The sequence below is a fragment of the Sinohyriopsis cumingii genome, chromosome 15 (genome assembly GCF_028554795.1).
Source record: "Sinohyriopsis cumingii isolate HCF-2022 chromosome 15, ASM2855479v2, whole genome shotgun sequence".
In the NCBI taxonomy this organism is placed as follows: domain Eukaryota; kingdom Metazoa; phylum Mollusca; class Bivalvia; order Unionida; family Unionidae; genus Sinohyriopsis; species Sinohyriopsis cumingii.
In genome coordinates, this window is record NC_142975.1 from 106,113,865 (window position 1) to 106,139,835 (window position 25,971).

The window sequence follows — 25,971 nt, forward strand, 5'->3', positions numbered from 1 at the left end:
ATAAACATATTATCTGGCGAAACCGACGATAATAAACTAATGCATCCGGGACATAAGGTTGCAACATTATCCAATAGTATGCATTTCAATAAAGTAATCTGATTCGTGTCGTTGAAAAACCGCACACAAGATAAACGAAGTTTTCTTTTTTAATTGTCAAACTTTGGGAAAATGTGTTCGTATTAAAACCAGACGGTTGCAGGTAACTAGACAGGAATGTGAAAGGTGTAAGCATTCCTTGTCATGTTTGATGTGATTTTAGACAGTACAAACCCATGAAGGCAAATAAGCGAAAGATATTTTAAGCCAAATATGTAAATCTCCATTTTTTGTAAATTTTAAAGATACTCTCAGAGTTTACAATATTTAACCATATCTCCCCTCTGCAGTTGTACCATCTTATTATATTGCCATTGTAACTTTTTTGTACCATGTCAGTTTAAGTCTGGATACCATAATGTCAGTATAACTATGGGTAGTATCATGTCAGCTTAGCTTTGTGTACTAAAATGACACTTTAACTCAATGTGCTATAATGTCAGTTTAACTCTGTGTACTATAATGTCAGTTTAAATCTGTGTAGTATAATGTCAGTTTAACTCTGTATACTATAATGTCAGTTTAACTCTATGTACTAAAATATCAGTTTAACTCTGTGTAATATAATGTCAGTTTAACTCCATGCACTATAATGTCAGTTTAACTCCATGTACTAAAATGACAGTTTAACTACATGTACTAAAATGACAGTTTAACTCCATGTACTAAAATGACAGTTTAACTCCATGTACTATACTGTCGGTTTAACTCCATGTATTATAATGTCGGTTTAACTCCATGTACTATAATGTCGGTTTAACTCCATTTACTATAATGACATTTTAACTCCATGTACTATAATGTCACTTAACAAAGTGTACTATAATGTAAATATAACTCTGGGTATTATAATGTTTCATATTTAGAAGGCTGATAGGGGATTTCTTACTATATCCCTGGCTCTTCGTTTATGTTCTGTTATTTTTGCACAGAAAATGTCAGCACTAATAAAAACCTCTTTCCAAATATAAGGCAAAATAGCACTCTAAAAATTGAAAGAAAAGAATGCTATATATTGGACTTAAACTTGCTGCGCTTTCACGTATAGTATCTGATCTTACCATAACACCATGCAAGCTTCTAAAAATAGCTAAATTTTCATACTTATTAAACTTTAAATTTCAGTAATTCATGGTCTACAGTAATTGACGGCCTAACTAACTCACGGCCTACAATAATTCACGGTTTACGTTAATTCATGGCCTACAGTAATTCACTGATTACGGCAATTCACGGGCTGCAGTAACTGACGGGCTAGGATAAATTTAAAGGCATTACTTTACTAGTAACATTTGTTGGCACCACAAGAAGCTAAAGGTTATTTCTTCCTAACATTCCTCTCTCATCCATTGATTTATTATATTAAATATGTAGCTGACATCATACGACTCTTTAAATTTCAGTAATTCACGGTCTACGATAACTCACGGCCTAGCTAACTCACGGCCTACAATAATTTACGGTTTATGTTAATGCAGGGCCTACGGTAACTCACGGCCTTAAGTAACTCGCGGCGTACGGTAATTCACTGATTACGGTAATTCACGGGCTACATTAACTCACGGGCTAGAATAAATTTAAAGGCATTAGTTTACTAGTAACATTTGTTGGCACCACACGAAGCTAAAAGTTATTTCTTCCTAACATTCCTCTATCATCCATTGATTTATTTAATATGTATCTGGCATCATACGACTCTATTCGGTATTTTACTCTACCATTTCTCAATCACCCAGTACTCTTTTAACATATAGCTGGCATCATACGACTCTATTCGGTATATCACTCTACCATTTCTCAATCACCCAATACTCTTTTAACATATAGCTGGCATCATACGACTCTATTCGGTATATCACTCTACCATTTCTCAATCACCCAGTACTCTTTTAACATATAGCTGGCATCATACGACTCTATTCGGTATATCACTCTACCATTTCTCAATCACCCAGTACTCTTTTAACATATAGCTGGCATCACAGTATTATAATATTCATTTCGCTCTAACATTCCCCAATCACCCAGCGCTCAATTAAATACACAGCTGGCATCAGAATATGCTAAAATTTATTTTACTCTTCCTTTTTTCAACCACCCAATGCATTATTAAACAGAAATTAGGAATCTGAGTATGCAAAAAATTATTGCGCCATTCCATTCTTCAGTCACCCGGTGTTATATCAAATATACACCTGGCATAACAAGTTAGTAATTATTTCGCCCTGCCATTTCTCAACTACCCAGTGTTCTATTAAAATTATAGCTGGTATCATAAGAGAGTTGTAGTCGTTTCATCCCAGCATTCCCCAATTAACCCTTGCAATATAATCATATAGCTGGCATCATCATAATACGATAATAGGTTGCTCTCCGCCACTCCATAATCATCCAGTGACTTGTATTCTTATTACCCGTTTGATTAAAATATCAAAATATTAGTGGCGTTCGATGTCAGTATGTTTGTCGTCATAACTGAGCAGAGGCCTATGTTCCGGTTAGATTTACCTCCTCTGGAAATATATGTCTACCATCTGCAGAGTAATCCTTCTCGCTGTAGCGATATTATTGCTAATATCAATATATATTTACATGACTAAAGACCGAGTCATACAAAACAAACATATTTTGCAAACTGTATTGGCGACTAGCTTAAAATCATTCTCCCTCTGGCGTCTTGATTGTATTCATATTATAAAGTAATCACTTGTTGACCTTGACCCGGACGATGAAAGGGAGTGCTTCAAGGACGTTAGACTGAAATTACTGCATCCTATGAAATGATATATTCCCTTATTATAAAGAGTGTGTTTGTTTTCCTGCTTTAAAGGCACTTTTTAACAAAACGAAAGGCTTGTAGAATATTGCTTACATGGATTCAGAAATAGATCAATCCGTTTGCTTTCTCATCGTTTGAATATGTCCACTATATATTTGGTTCTTAACCGTCCGTGTATATTCACTTTTATTGCATATACGGAACGTCATTGTTTCTCTCACTATAAGATCTAGGTTAATCTAATAACGACGCATTCATAATTTTCCTTAAGCTGAGGTCAATAATCAGTATAGGGGTAACATATTTGAAAGGATAATTACTGTTTGTAAGCATATATCTAATTTTCTGTCATAATGCACATAATAAGCCACATTTAACAGACACCAACATCACAAGCATCAACAAATAAAAAGAGAAAAAAGAGAACAAAGCTGTTTGTTCAGTAGAAAAAGCTTGCGATTAGTCGAATTTGCAGGTTTATACAATTTAAGCCAAGGGAGAAAATAAGTTAAATAGGTTTTAACTTTTGTACATCCTGTTAGATCAGGAACACCAGCCTCATTATCACAATGTCTATACATGAATCATAAAGTAAGGACTTAGTTGCAGTAAAGATAGAACAAATTATAATGCACGTGGGCTGACACTCTGTATGACCTTCATTTGAGCATGGCATTAGTGTCATACGAGCAGTTGATCGTTTTATAAAGGAACTCACACCACAATTTATTTACATCCTCGATTGTCCTCACAAAAAGTAACCAACAAATGTTTTTAGGGTAGGTAGGGCTAGGACATTTAGAAAAAAGTTTCTACCCACGGATAGCTTGAAGCACTGTTCTTGCTTTGATTTTAGTAAGAAATTAATTTCGTAACAAAGATGATGCACACAAATATTGTAATTTGTATTTTATCTGGAAGTTCTTGGAATCTGATGTGTAAATGAAAGTGCTAACTGACCAGATATTTTCTAAATGTATGCCCAAGTGTAGTATATACCCTCATTACATAACTATAACTAGCAATGGGTCTCACTACCGAGCGAACCAAACAAAACTTCTGTTATTCTGGCTTGATGACACTGTTTCCGTTTCCGTTATTTCCATGGACGCCAAGTGCAGAATATAAATTCGTCCAATCAATCAACACCCAAACAGTCACTAGATCCTAATTTCAGAGTGGCATGGTCTCTCTTTCTTCACGATTGCATGACCCATCAGTAAGCTTTCCCATGCTGAATACTAGTAAATACATGTACCTGAAAATATCAAGGAACTTCCTTATGCTAAGAAATCAGCTAGAATTTAGTTTACGAAATCAGTCTATGCTACCATCAAGTCTCGCGAATAATATACATTATAACGTCTGCTCCTATAGAATGACAAATTACTAGTTTTGAGAAATATTTTCATGCCACTGAAAACATATAATCAAAGAAATCTAAGAAGACTATAAATAGAGAAATATTTACAAATCACATACACACCATATTTGTTACAATATGAAATACTTCCAAATATGATACATATATCTTACATAGCACCAGAATGCGTGTCATATGTATTGAACGATAAGACAATTGAGGAAAATCACTTAAATTTTGGACCAAGGAATGTATCAACTGGCTCCAGAATATCACAATGTTACTTGATAAACCAATTAATGCGAACATTATTAAAATCAATATATTATATTGGGGGTTACTTCCAAGTAAGAAAAATATTATAGGAACTTGTGCTTGACGTAAATAACAAACAAGAGTTTAACGCAACCAACAACACATATTAAAACCTATTTTCAAAGACCTGAAGACAATTGTCGTTTCCAGCTGAATGGTCCTTTCTGCGTCCTTCTGTAATCAAGCTACAACTTGGACAGTGACACAATAAAGACTCTTGAATACAGTTGTAACAATTGCGATGAACCACACATAAAGTATGGTTGTGAATTCTAGTCTTTTGTGAATACGCAGAGGAAAATCAAAATTTCACGTTATTTTTCTTTTGATTCTTATTCTGACCTGTCATGTACTTGAATGGAATAATTGAAGTTGAAAACTTGGACACAAAGACACATTTTTGTTTGAGCCAAGGTGTGACCATTGGCTATTTGTTGAAACAATATGTAAATCCGTGATGTATATTTTCAATATTTAGCAAGCACTGTTATGTTCGTGGAATGGAGATGTGGCTTATAACAGGTAGGACTGAATAATGTTAGCTTGGAAGCTGATTAATGAACTAGTTATTTTCCTTCCGAAATCCAGAGCCTAGACCTTAAGCAGCCATCACATTACTTATAGAAATCTTGTGATACTAGAAATAACAACAAAATTATTTTGATGAGGGTAAACGTGATTGTCATTTCCTTCCCGGAAATATCATCCTCGAAGTACGAGAATGCAAAGAAATTATCAGGTTTACAGAAGCTAACTTCAGTAAGTTGGTCACTAACGTTGGCAGGCAGGCCGAGGAAGCTTCACATTTAATTTAGCGGAAGAAAGACGAGCAATGGAAAAGCTAATCGGGCCCTAACAGAATCGCATAAACTAATTCTGCGCAACACTGTGACGCTGCTGAAACACTCTATGAAAGGGCATCCATACCTGGTGATAGAACGGATTGCAGTGCAAAACTATATTCACATTCATTTATGCCAATTTTACATGCATCACATACACTATTTGGAAAGGAAACAGAAATTATATGTGAACGGGAGTATGGGTCAATCTACCAGCTATAAGGAGACGTTTGAGAAAATGAACTGTGAAGCGATGCATCTGTCAAACATCTTTGATTAAATAAGCCTAAGACCAGTTCTGTGCCACCCAAGATGCAGCTAAAAGTCATTATCACTGTGTGTTTTGTGTTTGTATATGTCTGTTCAGAAGCAAATAAAACGTACATACTCTTCTATAATTTGTTTGTATGACATAGTGTATATGCTATCAATAACCTTTAGTGTGCGATAGTATGTTTGCGTGTATATACTGATAGCATATGTATAAACGCTCCTACTATCTTGTGCGTGATAGTGTGCAATTTCAACCAACTGTTTCAATATCCTACCATTTCCATGTGGTAGTAGGTGATAAGGTTTTCTTCACTTCACATGGCGTGTTGGATAATAATTTTTGGGTGGATGGGTGATAACCAAGTATTGCTCACAAACGTGGGGTATTGAATAGTGAATATGGGATGGTGGTTAGCAAATCCAAAATACTAAGACAGAACAAAACCACTCACTACAAGAACTATAAAACATATGTGTAACTCAAGGAGACAAAGAATAACAGAATTGTCAGAAATATGATATAAATATGCAATCAATAATCGTGATCATGAAATCATCTGCCATTTAAAAAAGTTTGACGTTTCTCAGTTGTTTCCCTATCTCTATTTTGATTGCATTATATCATCAGTATACATGTTTTCACTAACTTCTTGTATCGAGTGTTTGTCGGACGAAACAGTTTATCTACTGTTAATTCAAATGACGGATATGAAATGATCTGTGTTTAAATCAATAATTATAAACGCATTCTTCGAAGTTAGTATAACTATAACGTTTGACCTGGAAATACCATGTTTCTTATTCATCACTAGTCATTATCAAAACGGTACCATTACACACGAGACAATGCATTTGTTTATGAATACCATCCTCTTCACAGGAAAAAAACGAAATAGGAATATGAAATACATTATCAATACACTGTTATAGGAACTTCCAACAAACAAAGGTAACAATTACTTTTGCATAACGAGTAGGTATTTTCATATGTAAACTAATCGTTTGCTTTGATTTTCAAGCATGTAGTGGTGACAGTTTTATTATCGCGTAGTAAACCTAAAGGCACATATATGTGTTGTCTCCTTCACATCCACGAAATCGCTTCTAAGCAGGAATTTAAAACTAAACTCATTACTCTTAAGACATTTGTTCTTTGTTTTTTGCATTTTTAGTTAATCGTTCATTATGATGCCTGGTTGCATGTGTTGTTGCTAGTTTTCTTGCTTAAATGACTCCTTTTCCAGAAATATATGAGTCATTTTTAAAACAAATGTGATGCCTGTGTCAGTTTGAAGTTGTATTAACATAATTCACAATAGTGTTCTTTGAATGTTCAATTCATATTGCAGGAGAAATAAGTTGTGTTAGGTGTTTAGTCTCTCATAAATAGTAACAAGAAAAGAGTGAAGACCGCAAGCTTTGTAAAATTTAACAAATCATTTATTTCCCTAGAAAAACAAGGTAAAATGGAAAAAGGAACTTAAGTTTTAGCAATCACATCCAAAAATAATCGACGAATAATGCAAGAATTAAAAAAATGTTAGTTCTAGTAATAAAATGTTCTAACGAATTTAAGCTTGAGTCCCGCCGAAGTCCGTAATGGAAGGCGATGACTTATACTGTAGCCAGTAAAGCGCTGACACAAAAAAATGCTTTAGACGTTTATGGCATAGTGATAGAAAGATGTATGGAGTACTTTAATATGTAATACTACATCTTAATGGGCTTCAAGGCAATTAGCTATGAGGGTTGCAGTTCAGCATGTATTTCATTAACAATGGACTAACTATGCTGCAAGGTGATTTGTACCTCCTTTGTGTTTCACTGAAGAAGAGAAAGAATGCATAAGAGTACTGATTTATCTACATAACTATTCTACAAAGAATTCTTTGTATTGTACAGTATTGGATTATACAACAAATGCTTAATTTCTTAAGAATCCTTGTGGTTCTTGGTAAGATTAAGGTTAGTGGAACAAGTGTATCTATGGCAAAAATGCTATTATGCGTGTGAGTGTGTGTTATTTGGAGTTTTACCTTTAAGTATTAGTCGTATCGCTACAATGTCTGCAATGTTGCAGTTCATAGCGATGTCTACCACTGGGACATCATGCAAAATACGTGTAGCACGATGTCCAACCCATTCACATTATCCTGACACTAGGCTGACTAGTCTACAGACTAATCTCTTAAAGCTGAACGCATAGTGAGGCAGCTGTTAGTACCATTGTATACGTCTTTGGTATGACTCGGAGGGTTCGAATCCGCAAACTCCCGCATCTGAGGCAGATGTTCTAACCACAAGGTTAACAGAGCGGTCGATTTTATTCAAGTATAGTCATGCTATCATGAGCTCAAACTGTGAATATCTAGTTTTGGAGCATCTCACAGTGTCAAATCTAACATAAATGTCGATTATCTAGCCTATAATGGATTTATTTTGGCAGTCAAAGAGCTCCTTAGAAAAGTCAGTTACATATTGATATTCCGTCACCATTTAAATATCCTCCATAGTGAAAACGTAATGTTCTAGTACTGTTCATAGAAATTAAAGAAATTCTTTCCTCAGAGAGAAAATTGTTAAAGTTAATTTGGATTTATAGAATAAAAGGGAATGCATTTTGTACTAATATTTATTAACATGGCATAAGATTAATTTACTTACGCCATATTTTCAGTATGTTAATAAATATTTTGTGTCTCTCTTGCTAACATTCTCATTCATGATAGATACAACATTGAATTGGTTTTACATTTTTGATTGTTTAGCTAATTTTGTGTATATGAGGCATTATTTGTGTCACATATTTGTTTATTATTCTACAGCTTGCATGACAAGTATCTCACACTTATGACCTACATATGGTATATTGAACTTTACAAATAAACGTAGTCTCACAGCAACAGGAAAACAGTGTAGTAATAATGACAATTTAGTGTGCAACCATTTGATAATGGGCTATTACTATTTACATCATCAACTTCCTTAAACTGTCAAAATCATTAATTCAGGATACACACTAGAAGCGATAATGATATTTGAATTTCTTCAGAAATCTACATTTGACAATTTCGAACATGAATATAAAGCCGAATATAAAAGTCAAAAACGTATATATGATTTAAAGAAGGATTAGGAGGCTTAAACCATACTTTTTTATAGAGACTATATAGATAAAAGTTCATCAAGAAAAATAATTATGTAGTATTGGTACCATTTTTTTATATAACAAACATCACTAGTTAATATGTGTATTTTACTTCAAATTATTTTATTGCCATTGATCCAGTTACTATGCCATTGATCTGGTATTAGGCCATACCTATTAAACAATGTCTTCCATGAGTCTCTCCTAAGTAATCTCAGCAGTCTAGGATAGACTAGCACGGTTAATACGATGAAAACCGCAACCAATACAATTACCCAGCACTGAAGTTATGCCTTCAGATGACGGTAAAAAAATAAATTTAACTGCAAACAACAAATTAGCAGAGTTGACTCGTGAACCCCTGTCAGAAAAAAATATATAAATGCTAATTAGATAACAGGAAGTGGTCTTCCTGTTAGAGGATAACAAGTATAATAAAATGTTCCAACGTGTATCTGACCCTGCATTCGACATGGACGCATCAGGCCTCAAAGATACCAGCTAAGGCATTTATTGAAGTAGAAGATGAAATTCTGAAAACATTTAATACTGAATATAGAGCTGATATCAGTGTTGGTTTTGTTAATAATGGTATGATGTCGTTGTTCGACAGTGCTACGACAATGCTACGTATATAATCGACGGACGAAATATTGCATCGATTCAAAAATACGTCGACGTTGCCACGACTATATTAGGTCTAGATTGATATTCCGATTATTATACAAGATCAGCTGGTCCGTCAGTGATGTTTGCCAAAGATACTACTAACCAAACTGACTACGGACCTATAATATACGACGAGCAAGGCGCTGACGCTAATCCACTGGAACTGAATGCTAAACTGCGCCGATTTGGTCCAGATGTACATGCTAAACACTCCAAGGAATTGGAATAAAATACGTCCATATTAAGCGAGTTGATTATTCAGGTCACCTGTAAAATGACAATTGTATATACACCAGTCTGAAATGTATCGTCCTAAAGGTAAACGTAGGTGTGTGCATGAGAGATAGAGAGAGAGAGAGTTCATACCTTGGAGCTTAGTATAGAAGCTGCATTCCCGGTGGGCAACAATTTATATCCTCTAATATGTTTAAGATCTTCACTTCATATTAACAAATTTCTCATGCTGAATCCAGGGATAGAACAGAAATTGTAATTTACAGCAAGTATTTGTGCTTAAATGTTTTTTCTTCCAAACTTGAACATAAATAAAAATCTGCATTTGGATTCACTCATTAATTCTGCTGTACTTCTGCTGTCAAGTTGGCACCCTTGACAAATGCATTGGAGAGGACACAAGCTGAGATGGAAGGTGCGAATTTAAGATACGGTTTTAACACATTTAGCGTATGGATGATTTCTGTTCTATAGCAGGGCGCGGGAAAATATATTATTAAGTTTGTGCGATTATGCATGACAATGTTGGAGAAGACGCATGATAGATGGACACAATGACAAAATGGAGGCAGATGAAGCTTATGCAGGAAATAATCAATATTCATAATAAACAATATAATACCTATTCCTTAATTAGGATAATAATTCGATCGATAGAATGTATCATATTCAAAGAAAGATTAAATAGTTTCTCAAAATCTTACCATGGCTCTTTTGCGACTGAGGAAGCAGTGTTTTGTGTCTGCATAACGATACTAGCATGTAGATAGAGAGTAAATGTATAAATGCTTATGTTTACGAGTTACTTAGTTCGTTCTGTCGTTAAATAAAGATCTGCTGTTCCTATTGGGCTTAAAATTGCGGAAACCTTATCATTTTGATTCAAAGAATAGTTGTCGTTAGTCAGTCGAAGCTATATTAATCTTAAAATGGTGTGAATCTTCGAGTGACGAAAGCAAAACGAATCAAAAGCTGTACATTTCGCATTTATATAGCAGCCAGACTTTTGTTGGCCAGGCGTTATTGATGCACTTCATTCCACATCGATCCTTGGTACACGTAGCTAGCGAACATTATTTTGAATAATGTCCCTCTTGTGAATGAAAATTTACTGTCCGTACAAGCAAACTTAACTGACTAATCAGAGATCTTTTTTATTGATCTGTTTTGTTTGCGATATGGTGACTTATATGATGTCCACATATAATGACTCATAAATAAAGAATTAAAGGTTTGCATTTAAATGAAATATGTATCGTTGTCTCTCGTGAATGCTATGACTATTCGAAACTATCTTTCTAGGGTGACGGTTATATGTGAAACATTTGAAACCAGACGAATATATAATGTTCCCAAAACCTCAAAACGTTATTGATTCATCACTTAGTACTTTGATATAAACTGCAACTGATTTAAATACTACCACGAATTGTGTTTAATTAAACGTGTCCTTCAAACGGGACATTTCATGCTTATTGCCATAGTTACACGTATATCTTCTGCAACCCGAGCTTGAGTCAATAATGCCACTATTGTAATTGCTATTTAGTTCAGATTCATGTACTCATGATTTATGAATGGTGAATAAATCATAGATCTAATACTCTTATGGATAATAGCTGGCTTTATTTTTGGTTTGCTCATCTTTTAATTATAGTGCAAACTAGTTTTTAAAATCCTTAAAGGAGTAGCCTTTGCAAATCTCGTGGACGCACATATTGTCGTTATCACGTATTGGTTCCCTGACTTGGTCTTAAGTAATAGACCGACACATGATACCATTATTCTACGAAATGGTTCGTCGAATGCAGGAATATATTGCATATGAGCCTTAAGTCCCTTCTGATTGGATTTTCCAATCGTTTGACAAGTATGAAAAGATCCACAGTATTTAGAAACATTACTTTTAATTTTCGGCCATTATAAATGATTAAAGATCTTGCGATAAGTCTTGCTGACTCCTAAATGACCAGCCAAGGGAGTTTCATGTGATAGAAATTCATGTTGATATGACTTAGAAATAACAAACTGATAGCTCACTGATGACTCACCACCACTGCGTACCTAAGGTGGTCCCCATTTTCTCATAAGGACCCTATTTTTCACAAAATAACAAGTTTGTACATGTGTGGCTTACCGTTGCTAAAATCCTTCTAAAACAAACAGGAGATCTCAGGTTCTTGTCCATATGAAACAGCTAGTGATTGTTTTTTATCATCCTGATTCGAATTGAGATAATGAGTAGCCACATGATTGACCCATGCTAGGAACAAAAGTGATCTATTACAGGTTATAACCATAACTGTGTCAGTTAAATTAATAATATGCCGAAGAACAGCGTCATTCTCAACAGCTTTGTCTGCAATACCTTTTCTAAATGCACAAGCTGGATATAAACCAGGGATTTTAATTTCAACAGGATGAATTCTTTGATCCAGGCAAGACTTGTCATTTACAAGTGTGTTAACCAAGACCTTAGCTCATGCTAGGTCACTGCCTAATAATAAATGAACACTCTAAATGGGCAAACAAATCACAGCTCCTATGAGCACTGGTCCTCACACTAAGTCTGATGACAATTTAACACAATGGAACGTTTAAATAATCAGCGGTCTAGTTCCATAATATGGGCACTTTCACTAGACGAAAACCTCTTGGAAAAAGGCAAAGTACGTAAAAAATAAAGAGAATCTCCGTTATCTCCTAATATTTTAATAGGAATAGACTTGGCATAATCAAGGGTAAGTGATACAGAACCTTTTGAGACGAATAGTTCCAAAGTTTCCAAAATAAAATCAGTCTTGGCATTGCTAGACCCAACAAATGTATTTATTTTAATACATGACTGTGACATTGTTGTCTTCAAAGCAAGAGCATTTGGAATATATCCGTCTTTATTCTCTTGCCTAAGTTTCAACATATAGCAATCAAAACTAACATGCATTTATTGTTACAATAAGTGCACGTAGGAACAGATAAGGATTTGTGATCAGCCTTATTAGAAGTTTGATTTGTAATAGTTGTGCCAGTTTGAGATTTGGATGTACTCGGAAGAGACTGAAATAGTTTTCATCAAAATCCTCCTGAGAGGAAAGACTTATTGACAGATTAAACTTTACGAGTCAAAGAATAGTCATCCGCTGTATCAGCTGCATTCTCTAAAGTTTCAAACTTTTTCTCATAAAGGTGGTTCTTAACGTCACTATTGAAGTAATTTGTGAACTATTCAATCAGTATGAGTTGTCTGATGCTATCATAATCTTTGTTCACCTTGTTGGCTGCACATTATCTATTAAAGAGTTGCCCTTTTTCCATTCAAACTCGACACGAGTCTGACTAACTTCCTTTCTATAATTTTTAAATCTATGAGGCACCAATCCATAACCCTTCAAGATACATTCCTTGACAACATCATAATTATCACTTTGTTTTACCACAGGTACAGCATAGACTTCACGAGCTTTGACACTTAATACACTTTGTAACAAGGTCCAATGCTACCATGACCATTTCAATTCTGCAGCAATTTTCTCAAAATGAGGAAAATATATCTCTATCTCCTTGTCTTTTAAAGGGGGTGGGTACCATCTTAATATATTGGCAGCATCAAAACCTGGCGTTGCGTTTACAGGTCAAGAGTGTGCGTTACTTGCCATTTCCAACTCCTTTAAGTTACCTTGCACTTGCATTTCCCTCTCTTACGCTTGTCTTTGTATTTGAAGTGCTATTCATATGTTTGCATTAGCATTTTAATTGCTTTTTCACCTTTATGCATTGGCATTTTTCTTGCATCCTTCTTTCTCTGAATATGCATTTACATTATCTCCTGCTGAAGCGGATGCTTTTTTAACTCAATTTGTTTGCTTTTTAACTGCAATTCCCTTAATTTCTTGTCCGAGCTAGATAGTGGCTTCGTTATCAAACCAAAGCACTTTTATTAAGAATACCCTTTTTCACGAAAACATCTATCAATATATTTTTTTAACTCCTGCTTCGTTAAAGAAACATCCGCTTCAGAAATATCATAAAGTTCAAGCACGTTCAAGCAACTCATTCTCTTTTTTAGACTTTAGCCATTCCTGTGCAAGATGTGAACCACATCTCGCTACTTTAGATGTCAAGGTAAAAGTCTGTTGGTCTCACCATACATTTCCCAAATATATGAAATTAAAATAACAGGAAATAAGAAAAAAGTGAAAAGTGAAACTTAAATTTAAAAAAACAAACAATTGTAATTTCTCTGAAATATTCTAATGTCGGAAATATTCAAATCATATTCCGATACCCTACAAGTCCTCGTTTCTTTGTTGCGACTCAATAGCCTTAAAATAAGTAACAAGAAAGAGCAACACCAACAGGTTTTGTATAATTGAAAATATAATTTATTTCCCTAAAATCTAAAGTGCAAAAATAAAAATGACTTACAGTATGGTGAATGAAATCCTAAAGATCTAAATAGCTATATCAAAAGTCTAAAAGTAAACCGAATAGTTCCAAAGTTATTCCGAATGATAGTCTGTATTGTACTAATGTATCAACAGTACAGAATAATCACTAGTATATAATTATAGCATGTATTTAAATGAATTCACAGTAATTCCGTGATAGCTATAAATCCAAATAGTCTTTAAATAAATTTACATTAGCTGCGTACAGATAATATTCATATTAATCTGAATATGTCGAGTACTGTAATAACGACAAATGATTAAATTAAAATAAATTAATTAATCATCTCAATATTACTGAATATCTTCCAAGACTGGTGGCACTATTAAGAATGCATAAGTGTACGTAATAATTCTATTATTTTGATCACCAATACGCAATAGATAGTATCTCACATTCGTAATCTAAATCAGTAAATAGGGCCACGTCATTACATAAGCTGATCAGAAATGTTGTCATCCTGGCCTTTTAGAAAACCCACTAGCTCTTGTCACATCATGCAGTGTTTACCTGGATTCAGCCTGGGAACTTTTGAACGGACCTACATACTATTAGAATGACTCATCGAACAGTACAAGCCGATTCATTTAGAAAACCAGTATTTACAATATTATCAACTAAAAAACGTATGCAAGCATTGGTCATGAATGGTAATACACATGATATGGATATTCATAATTATTACACTCGTGAAGTGGAAACGTTTTGTATTGTCATTAGTGATACAAATGCAAAAGTTGTAAATTTGTGATATAAACAAATGCTGTGATCCAGGGTATCTTTGACATGCTTTAAACAGCAGTGTATAAACTACAAACGCTAGAAGGTCTTCGAGACAATGTTGGTATACGTTGAACTTTTCTTGATTCTGAAGCAATACAAACAACAATCTGGAGAATACATAAATATCTTAGGTATAAACAGTAAGAAAAGTATTTTTAAAAATGAGCAATTCTTAACAAATATAATCTAACACAACTTAAAAAATATGAATGAGATGCAGAACATTTAACTAGACCCAAACTAAAACATAAATGTTTGTACACATCCATGTAATGATAAAATTAATGCATTACAAAAAGAAATTAAAATATTGTATTCCCTGTTGAAAGAAATCCATCATTTAAAATTAAAACTAAATCAGCATAAAAAATAACAAAGTACGAAAATGCTTCCTGAAAATATAGGTGATATTAGTATATATAAGGAAAAGATCTTAGGAATATTGTCTCTAGTTTAGATGTAATACAACTAAGGTGACAGATCATTTAAATAATGATTTATACAGGGTTTTACAAGACTTTATAAAAGATAGAGAGCAACTTTTTGTGTAGTGTCAGGATCAAAAGTATATACACACACACACACACACATATATATATATATATAATTGTTCATAACTACATTGCAACACTGGCAATTAGACAGGTATTGTGTTCTGATACTTTATGAGTATCGCTGTATAGTTCAGAATATTTAACTCAAGTCCATGTCTCTTCACATACGCTTGCGTATTTTCAATTCCTTTGATGAAATAAAATAGCGATCTGTTATTCGTCATCCGTCGTGTTAATTTGTGTTGCTTTCTTGATGGATGGATGGTTCGTTTTACGCGCAAATATTTTATTTCTTCTTTATGTTATCCAACAAATCCTTCAGTGCTTCGTATTCCTCCTGCAGCTCATGCACAACTACCATCACGTTTTGAGCTATTTCATTTGGGGATCCATTAGCAATATCGTTGGCTGACTTGACCACTTGGTAGATATCAACGGGGATGCTGACTATTGTCAAAGCTTTACCCACAAACTTTGTCCCTATTGCAATCCTTCCCAAAAAATTCGACGCTTTTGGCGAGAGCCGAATCAGAGTAGATGCCGAATTCTTGGCATATGGTAATGCACGCCCAGCAAGTTTTGCTCCTGCGACAACAGTTCTACAAACACCCGCAGGTATTTTAGCTTTTTTTTCAATGAATTCGGATATTTCCATTTCTTTATCGAGTGCCTCTTTGAACTTTAATAGGCAGGAATGCATTTTTTCATTCATTTTTCCTTCTTTGACAATAGCATCTTCAACTTCCTTGACAACATCAGATTCAACCACATGTTTAGTAACGGCACTTCCGACATTTGTCGCCGCTCCAGTCAGGCCCATTGCAAGACAAATGACACCTGCTAGCAGCGATAAACCACCTGTGGCTGGGGCAGCAATTAGACATGCAACAGTACCAATGCCACCAACAAGTGACGTCGAACTACCCACAACCGTTGCAACGTTTGTACCCTTAGTTAATGAACGAAGTTTGTCAGCCAGGGCACGTAGTTGGACAATAGTTTGCCTACGGATCGGCAGCCACTTTTCGAGAGTGTCTTGAAGCTCTGTTGTAATGGTGGCATATATGGGGATTCCAGAACTCGTCATTCTAATGTCACACATAATAGAAGGAGATTGCAGATTTCCTGAAGATAAAGTTATAGAAAACAAAATTGAAATATTCCGAGATATTGTGCAATATAAGTTACCATATATTAATGTAGGATATTTAAATTGCCACTCACCAAGCACACAACGAAGTATGCGCCGAATATGTGACTTTCTTATTCAACATCAATACACGCGGTGAATTTTTTTTTCTCACTTCGGGGATCAATACACATGGATTCTAAACACGAAATGGGAGAAATATAAATTGTCCATTAAAAGGAAACGAGGCTTGTTGAGTTTCCTTTTGATGAAAAATTCATACAACGAGTGATGTATCATTGATGCAGCGTAAATACTAGACGTATATTTTATTTATATCACATACAAATACATTTATTTGTCCTTTGCACGGAGTCAAAATTTACTACAGACAGCATTGTACTGACTGAGTCAATGAACTCCTCATATCCCTGAGTGTGCCTTCTGTAAAATGTAGTTCTGTGCCTGTTGTGGCTTTTTACAATCACCTTTGCATATTGATAAGTTGACTGTTTTCTTTTTTAGTTTATATTGTCTTCACATTGCTTAAATCAATAAATACACACTTATGACTTAAATATAAAAGATGGTTTTAATGATGAAAGTAGAGTATTACAAACACTTGGTTAACTACGCCATTCACATGAACGCTTATCCATTAACGTATCGGCGCATTAAAATTAATGTGTAACGGAGACTATGCAAAATGACTAACCAACAAGAGGTAATTAACATATTTTATATATTTACAATTGATCTAAGCCATTATTATGCGTTAGTAACAGTGCCACCGACTATCAAACTGAATTTCTCTTTGTGGTCGGTTTGTCTTTAAAACTCTCTCTCTCTCTCTCTCTCTCTCTCTCTCTCTCTCTCTCTCTATATATATATATATATATATATATATATCCACACACACTCACACACACCTTTGCTCGGTTTTACTTAACTTTTACCATCATTCGTAAGTTCTGAGACATCGTGGGATGTCAGAAACGAGAATCCAATACGCTAGTCATTTCATAGAGTTTAGCCCGTATCTTTCTACGATAGTCCAGAGAGAGAGAGAGAGAGAGAGGAGGAAGGGGGCATTTGGATATTTTCATATTTGATTGATAATAATCAAGTTTTAGAATATCATAATATGTATAAGAAACAAAAACAACAATAAAACATTAAATACGTCACATTATGTGTACCACGTAAACGACATGGTTTGCAGATTTGTATCGTTGATAAACACTCTGTGTGTGTGTGTGTCTGTGTGTGTGTGTGTGTAATTTGGATTTGTAACATAGCTTTAACAATGTTTCATTCATATCGCTACGATGTCTGCAGTGTGACAGTTTATGGTGATGTCTGGCACTGGGTCATCATGCCGCAGGCATGTAAGATGATGTCCAACCCAGTCACACTATCCTGGCACCAGGCCGACAAGTCCTAACAATCCTCTTAATGCTGGCCACCAAGCGAGGCAGCTGTTAGTACCATTTTTCTAACTCTTCTCTATGACTTTACGGGGATCGAACCCACAAGCTCCCGCTTCCGAATCGGATGCTCTAACCGCTATGCCACCGGAGCGGTGTGATAAAAAATCACAAGGAAAATGCACACACATCGTTAAGATGAACCATATTCTTGCAGGTTACTTGGCGTAATTTCTATTTCAAGGTTTTAATCTAGCCCAATTTCCTTTTCTCTCTCATTCCACATTTCTGCGTAGTTTGTCCTTAATTGATGAAAATGGAGGGGGGGGGGGCAGAAAGCAAAAGGGATTGCAATGAAAAGATGTACCATATTAAATTCATTTAGAAAACGGGCATTATTAATACTTTTATGGTTACTCTCATACGTAACTAACGATTACTGTGTGGAAATTCATCATTGATCTAAAATCAACTGCACACGGTCACGGAAATTGTTACATATGCGTAATAATTATTGCGCCATGGTATACTAATAGAGTTGGTATATCATATTTCGTCATATCAACACATTTAAAGCCATGCTTTATATATATATATATATATATATATATATATATATATATATATATATATATATATATATATATATCGATGTTTACTGATATTAAACGTTCAATTAAAAAAACAGTGTACTATACACTCAGAATAGTTGAGCAGGTGAGCGGAGGTCGTTGCGGGGTTTGACTAAGTAATGACGGTAAGTTTGACAATCCGGTCTCGATAGATGACATTGCTACGGTGTCAGATCATGCCATACGAAGCGTGCAGAGTTCCCAAATGAGAAAGCACCGTAGCTTTAAATATAACATTATTGTCGAGGTGCTTTTTACGAGGACTTCACAAGAGTATGACTACGATAAGGAAAACCACATCATACCGTCTAGGGACGATGAGAAAATGTGGCTTAAAGATGCTGGACCTGGAACAGCTGCATTAGCTGATTTTGCTGAGAGTTGCTACGGCACCAATTGCTGGTGCTGACGACGCTGGTATTCGTACTAATATTAGCGCATTTTTAAATGTGCTTCATACTCAATACGGGACAGCACCATCAGTTGATAATGTAGTTGATAATGTCAGAAATGCGCTAATTGTTCATTGTAATGTGATTGGAATTACCCAACCAGCCGTTGATGCTAATACAGCTGCGATGCTACCAAAAGATGAATATATCGTTGCAATGATTAGATGTCAACCTTACTACAAAGGTTATGTTAAACAAAGAGCGTTCACAGATAACTCTAATCAAATAACAATGATGCTGCCGCTTAGCACAATATTCGGATTTTTCCGCGACTACAATAAGTTATTTCGTGGTTAAAACAACATAACACTTAAACTTGACCGAATTGATCAAAGCTTCTGTCTGATGAGAACTGCAGGTGTCGCTGATACTCAATTTATAATTGGACGTTTGGCATTATGGATGTCATGTGTCGTTTCGTCGAACGAATAATCAATAGAACTTGTTACGATCTTACATCATTCACTGAATAAGTGAATTTTCAGCAGAATAAAGTTTGTCGAACCGCAAGTCCAACTCTGTCAAAAACACATGGCAGATAACAACAGCGCCAAGCGAACAGCGAACAGATGTATTATTGTATTTCGACGTTTTAAGTCTTTAATAAGAACAGTAAATTGTTCATAAATTATAATGCGAATGCATTTAGCAATATACTTCATATTTTGGGCTGTCTTTCACTGACAGTAATAAAGCATACTCTCGATTTTAAGCTGCATACAGCTACATTAATTTTTGTATAACTTTAGCTATTCATTTAAGTTTCGCTGATATAAAGAGGCATAGTAGAAAAAATTTAATTTATCTCTCTTATTGATAAAAGGACGATGTGGAGTTTTCACGGAAATTTTGACATGTGATTTGGAAATTCCAATTCGCAAAGGATAAATTGTTTTGTATGGTGTCTATATACTTATAAAACCTCCAGTTGATATTCCCGATAATCGTTTTAAATCACGAAGACTACTGAAACTGATACATTGTTAAAGATAAGGTGAGATAGCTTGAAATAGTTGCCTTTTTTAAAGAACTGAGTGTGTGTGAGTGTGTGAGTGTGAGTGTGTGATATTTGGATTTTTAACGTAGCTTTAACTTTTCAGTCATATCACTAATCTGAAGTGTTGCGATTTATAGTGATGTCTAACACAGGGGCATCACGTCCCACCCAGTCACATTATCCTGACACTAGGCCGACCAGTCATAGTACTAACCTCTTAATGCTGAGCGCTAGTCGAGGCAGTTCTTAGTAACAGTTTTATAAGTCTCTGGTATGACTCGGCCGGGGATCGAACCCACGACCTTCCGCATCCGATGTAGACGCTCTAACCACTTGGCCACTAGAGCGGTCTTTAATAACTGAGCTTATGACATATTACAAATCCGTTGGCAAAACGTAAACGCAGAAGTTTAATTAATATAGAATGTATCATTAAAGAATTGAGATATTTATATATTCTTTATCAATGAAACTTCTTTGTTTAGGTTTGCTAATGGATTAGTCATAGTATTATGTGAATATTTTATATAAGTACAGTACAAACATTTATTGTTTAATTTTGATAAACAATATATGTATATTTATATGTTCTATAATCTCCTGCATTTCCTAGAATATGGTTGTTTTTAAACTGTCATGTGGCTTTAAACAGAGTCAAATAAAGATATCAAGTAATTATTGGTTGTTGGCAAAATTAGGATAAAACGTCTGGTATACAACGTTTGACATAATCGCATGAATTCTGTCCTGGATTTATTGAAATATTGAACCTAGAAAGTATTTTGATCAATAGTTCCTTTAAGAGCAACATTGCTGACAACGACAATAAGTAAACATTCAATTAATTTATGTATTTAAACATTTAATTGAGATCCGTGAAAACACACATACCCAGTGGCGTATTAAGGGAAATAGCACCAAGGGTTTTGGCGCACCAAGATATATGTAGCCCAGGGTAACCGTCCGCCACCCCCTTAGTCCACTCCTGCACATACTTGTTCTTGCTTAAGTATTATGAGATTTATTAAGTTGTCCATATAGTCCCCTCTCAATACTACTTATTCTAAGTTTATATTTGTTTTGTAAAATATAACGTGTGAGCTATGTCAAAATCATCTTTGATCTGAGTATTGTTACATATTTTAAATTTGAACTAACTAGTCAGTTCTTTCAAAATTATAGCACTTTATCGTGTAAACAAAACTAAATCAATTAATTACACCTTAAACATGACATATATAACTGAGTCTGGAACTGCAGACGTGAAATAATAATAATAATAATAATAATAATAATTGACTTACTGTATTAAACAGCTTCCCTCAAATCTCCCAAAGCCTAGTTGTTTTGAAAATAAAGCCAGTTATGACTTTGGTGGCATACAATACATCCTGTTTTTATACGTTAGCATTGTCTCTGGCGCAGACCCAATTCTGTTTTCAAGGAACAGTTCAATTTAGCTGGAAGTAGTCATTACCAAGAATGTACGTACTATATATGGTGCATTGCCCGTCTGCTCTATGATGCATATCGTCCACACATAACATAAGTGATGACTCTGCAATTTAATCTGTACAACCTTTTGTGTAGAAAGAGAATATAATTGACAACTGATTAGAAAGTATTGCCATAAGTTTTTTGTCAAATTGCAAATCTCTCTCTCTCTCTCTCTCTCTCTCTCTCTGTGTCTCTCAATAGGCCTAAAATCCTCAATGTGACCATTATATTTTACCCGAGTAAGTGTCATTGATTATCAGAGCAAAGCAGACGTTAAGGGAAAACAAATATGTACAAAACAGCTTTCCACGAATCTCTGAAGTGCATATCTTTTTGGATATATCCAGATGTATATAGGCGAGACTCAAAACCCATCCTCTGTCGAAGTCAGCCATGTTTCTTGGTGCTGTGCCAACTCTTTTTCAAAGGACAATTTAACTAAACTGAAAATTATTCAGTTTCAAGCATCGTTTATTATATGGCGCTCTTTGCAACATACAGTCTATACAGAATAGAACTAATAACTGGTTAACTAGGTGTTGGGCAATGATGTTTATTATGCACAACCTTTTGTCTTAGAAAGAGTCTTAGAAAGAGTCAATATACTTGAAACTGATCAGAAAGCACGTTCAATAGAATTCTGTTTCGAAATAACCAAATATCTTCCTCTCCCCTCTATCTCTCTCTCAATATAACTCGAATCATCGACATCACTGTTAGTTTTTGCGCGAGTGTCATAGATGATCAGGCAAGGGAAATGCTCTTAATAGACCAATACATGATTTCGAAATACGATATAAATTGTTACGTGTTTAGGCTCTAATAAACAGTAACACAGAACAAGTTAAAACAACAAGCTTTGTAAAATGTACCAATAATTTATTATTAAAAATACTATAAAACTGAAACAAATAAGAACTTACTGTTTTAAGAATCAAATCTCAAAAATAATCCAAATGTTATCCACGAATTAATTTTTATAAGTCTTAATAATGAAATATTCTAATGAATTCAAGTTTGAATCCTGATGAAAAATCAAAGATGAAAGACTATGACTTATGAATTATTCAGTACTTTGCTTATCTACAGTTCCTTGTAGAAATACAAAATAATGACACTCCGGTGTTGGAAGTCCGAATTAAAGGTTGATAAGCTGTCTTTGTCCAAGAAATCTGTATGAGCATATCAAATATTTCCAGAGAGACGAATTCATCTTTTAAAATCCAAATTATCTGAATAAAAATCAACACAACTAGAAACTGTCTCCAACAGACACTTTCCAGTGTAAAGTAAAAGCCTCAAACTGAGAATATTTCTCTAAAGCAAAGGTTATATCGTATTCGAAAACATAGTTTAGAGACTTCCTTAGTAGCAAAATAGAACGGGGGTCACATTATCGTGTTGACATCACGTACGTCTAACATGACCCTGACAAAATCCAATTATTTTACTATAAGAATACATATTTAAAAAAGAAGTTTACATCTTACATCACGTAGTTCCATCATGACCTTGACAACAACCAATCATTTTAAAATAAAAATTGAAGTTAGTTACGTGGCTGCTACTACTTTTGAATTAAGGTCGGGATCTAGGTCAACATATGGTGTTTACGAAAGAATGATTCAGGTCAACTTATTTTCTGCAAAAGTATCATCTCTTGTGAATAAATTTACATTGCAATAACAGGTAAAAAATTGAAACTGACAATCAAACAATTACATTAAAATAAATTTATATTAAATCAGATATACGTAACAATATTGCAGTAAAGTAAAACATTTTTCACACGTGAAAATACAGGACGTTAAAGAAAAAGAAATATGAACATTATTTCTCCCAATAAGTATCTAAAGTTTACACTTAACAATATAGTAAATATACGATATTTTTATCTGCCTTATTACCGGATATATTTCATCGTGTGGCACACAAAACGTGATATTATAACGACTGGCGAGGACACGAGTTGACATATATCGGTTTAGGTACCAAAGGATGAAATATATCAAGTATTTTCTAAGTAGTTTAGAAGATTATTCTCACTCGTCGGTACAACACCCTCAGTAACTTTACAATTATTATAAAATTCTCTTGTTGTTCTCTGTATTGGTGACCGTACTTATTTAGTTCACCACTAGCAGAAATCAGAACACTCTCTTCCGTATGTTCGTCGGTCTATGATCTTAATCGGTCGTCTTCAATGCAAGAATTAAGGCTACAAGGCTGATCAATGTACATACAACTATCGGTGTCAAAGTAAAGGGAAGTTTTTAAGTTCCAGTACAAGATTTGTAATTTCTACTATGTAGGTTTCTATGTCTCTCTGGAAAGCTTAAACAGGGAGTTTCTTGTGTCTCTATCTGTTTGTTCCTCCATATTTAATTTCTTTGTATCAGTGGGCTGTCATTGCCCCAATGTATACATTTATCATTATGTTTCTCTATTTGTCCGACTTCCTCTTTTCATCTGTTGGATAGGTAGATTGCTGTATTCTTTTTGACTAGAATAGTTCTTCATCTTTCTGAAACTGAACTGCTGTACCGGTAGATAAACAATTTTCAGATCTATTTTATAACTACAGTAAAATACGTTTTAAATCATTTTACGTCTGTCACTTTCAAGTACAACTAGAGATTCCTAGTTATCAGATGCCTCCAGGTAACAAATACCAGCTTTTAATGACAACATTCATAAACACATTGCTTAAGTTGTCTTACATATTGAACCTTTGTATTATGGACAATTGTTGATGAAGGACAAACTGTGTGGACATTGTGTATCCATTATAGATAGATAACTGTATATTTACATATACTTTCTATGTGTAAATTTTGGTGGAAAGCTTAATATATGTAACATTGCCAGTAGTAAAATTATATCTACCGTGGCCATGCTCGAGATCAATTTCCAGTTCCTGTACAAACCATTTTCAGCGAAGGGGTGGATGCATATTATTGATGAGCGCTTTGTAATTCTGCTGAATAACAATTTGAATAAATAAATCCACGTAAATGGAATACTGAACATAACAATAATAATAATTTTACTTCAGATGTTAAATGCAAGAATGGGCAATTTCTCAAGTAAACAATATAAAAAAACCCCACTAAGACAAAAATAGGACCAGTATGAGGGTCCAAAGTTCATTTCTAGAAGATTTTAAAATTTTCAACAAGATAAGGTTGATTACTAAATTTAAATAAAGAGCATGGGAAACATGAGATATACCAGATTGTTATGGAGGAATTCTAATGTCGCAGACCCCTAAAAACAATAACATGTTTATTTAATAATTATCTGAATAATTAATCCTAAGTCATAGGAAAATAATAGCTATGTATTATGTTGTATACCATATAAATGTTACTGGGCAGGTACAACATGGTTTTGATTTGGACAAGGTCAGGTACCAAATAAAAATGCATATAATATGTACTCATTATGAAAACCAAAACACAATACAATTATTTACGGTACTTTGTTCACTGACCACTCGTCATCGCCACCAGCAGGTACCTCAGGTGGTCACACTTTTCGCATAAAAACACCATTTTTAATATGGTAACCCAATACATGTATGGTTTAAGTTTCGCTAATATTCCTCTGAAACAAATGGGAGATAGCGTGATCTTGTTCCTGTTACATAACAATCGATTTTCTTTTCTCACCCTGATTAGAATCAAGAGAATGAGTAGGAAAAAGAGGATCACTAGGATTAATACGATTAATCATAACCCAGAGCAAAGCTGACCTTATCAAAATAATGACAAATGCACGTGTCAGCTAAAGAAAGATTTTCCTGATCAACTTCATTCTTAAGAGCTGCTTTTCATAGCTCTAGTAACTGCACAAGCATTGTGTGAATCAGTGGTTTCAATTTTAATAGGATGAAATTTTGGTTCTAAATTACATTTATTAGTTACAAATGGATTGACCACTACCTTATCTCCGGCTAAGTCATTTCCTATCAATAAATGAATACCCTCATTGGGCAAAATCACCACTCCGACAGTCACATGTCCTGAACTAGATCTGATGACACTCCCCGAATAATAACATTTCATTCACAGACGATGGCAAATTACCTGATAGTAAAATACTCTTGGAAGTTTATGTGTCCCTTAATATTTTTAATAGGAATAGGGTTGGCGGAATCACCAATACATTATATTGAAGCTGTCAACATAATATTATCAGACTTGACTTTGTTTTACCCAACAAATGTATTGCTTCCAATATATGGCCATGACTTTGGCCTCCTAAAAATAAGGTCATTTGTAAAAGCTCTGCTTTCATTATGTTGCTTTTATTGTAATGTGTAGCAAT

General features: G+C 34.5%; 1 protein-coding gene across 1 annotated transcript; it reads right to left on the reverse strand.

Moving 5' to 3' along the window:
* Nucleotides 1-14,081: 14,081 nt before the first annotated feature.
* Nucleotides 14,082-21,621, reverse strand: LOC149782425 (uncharacterized). The gene is made up of 2 exons (XM_089933826.1): nt 21,450-21,621; nt 14,082-16,633 (listed from the first exon to the last, which is right to left on the reverse strand). The coding sequence occupies exon 2, from the start codon at nt 16,608-16,610 to the stop codon at nt 15,795-15,797; it is 816 nt and encodes a 271-aa protein (XP_089789952.1). The 5' UTR covers nt 16,611-16,633; nt 21,450-21,621; the 3' UTR covers nt 14,082-15,794.
* Nucleotides 21,622-25,971: the final 4,350 nt, after the last annotated feature.

Coding starts and splice junctions, on each gene's coding strand:
- LOC149782425 (XM_089933826.1), bottom strand. CDS start 16,610: ATGTGTGACATTAGAATGACGAGTTCTGGAATCCCCATATATGCCACC.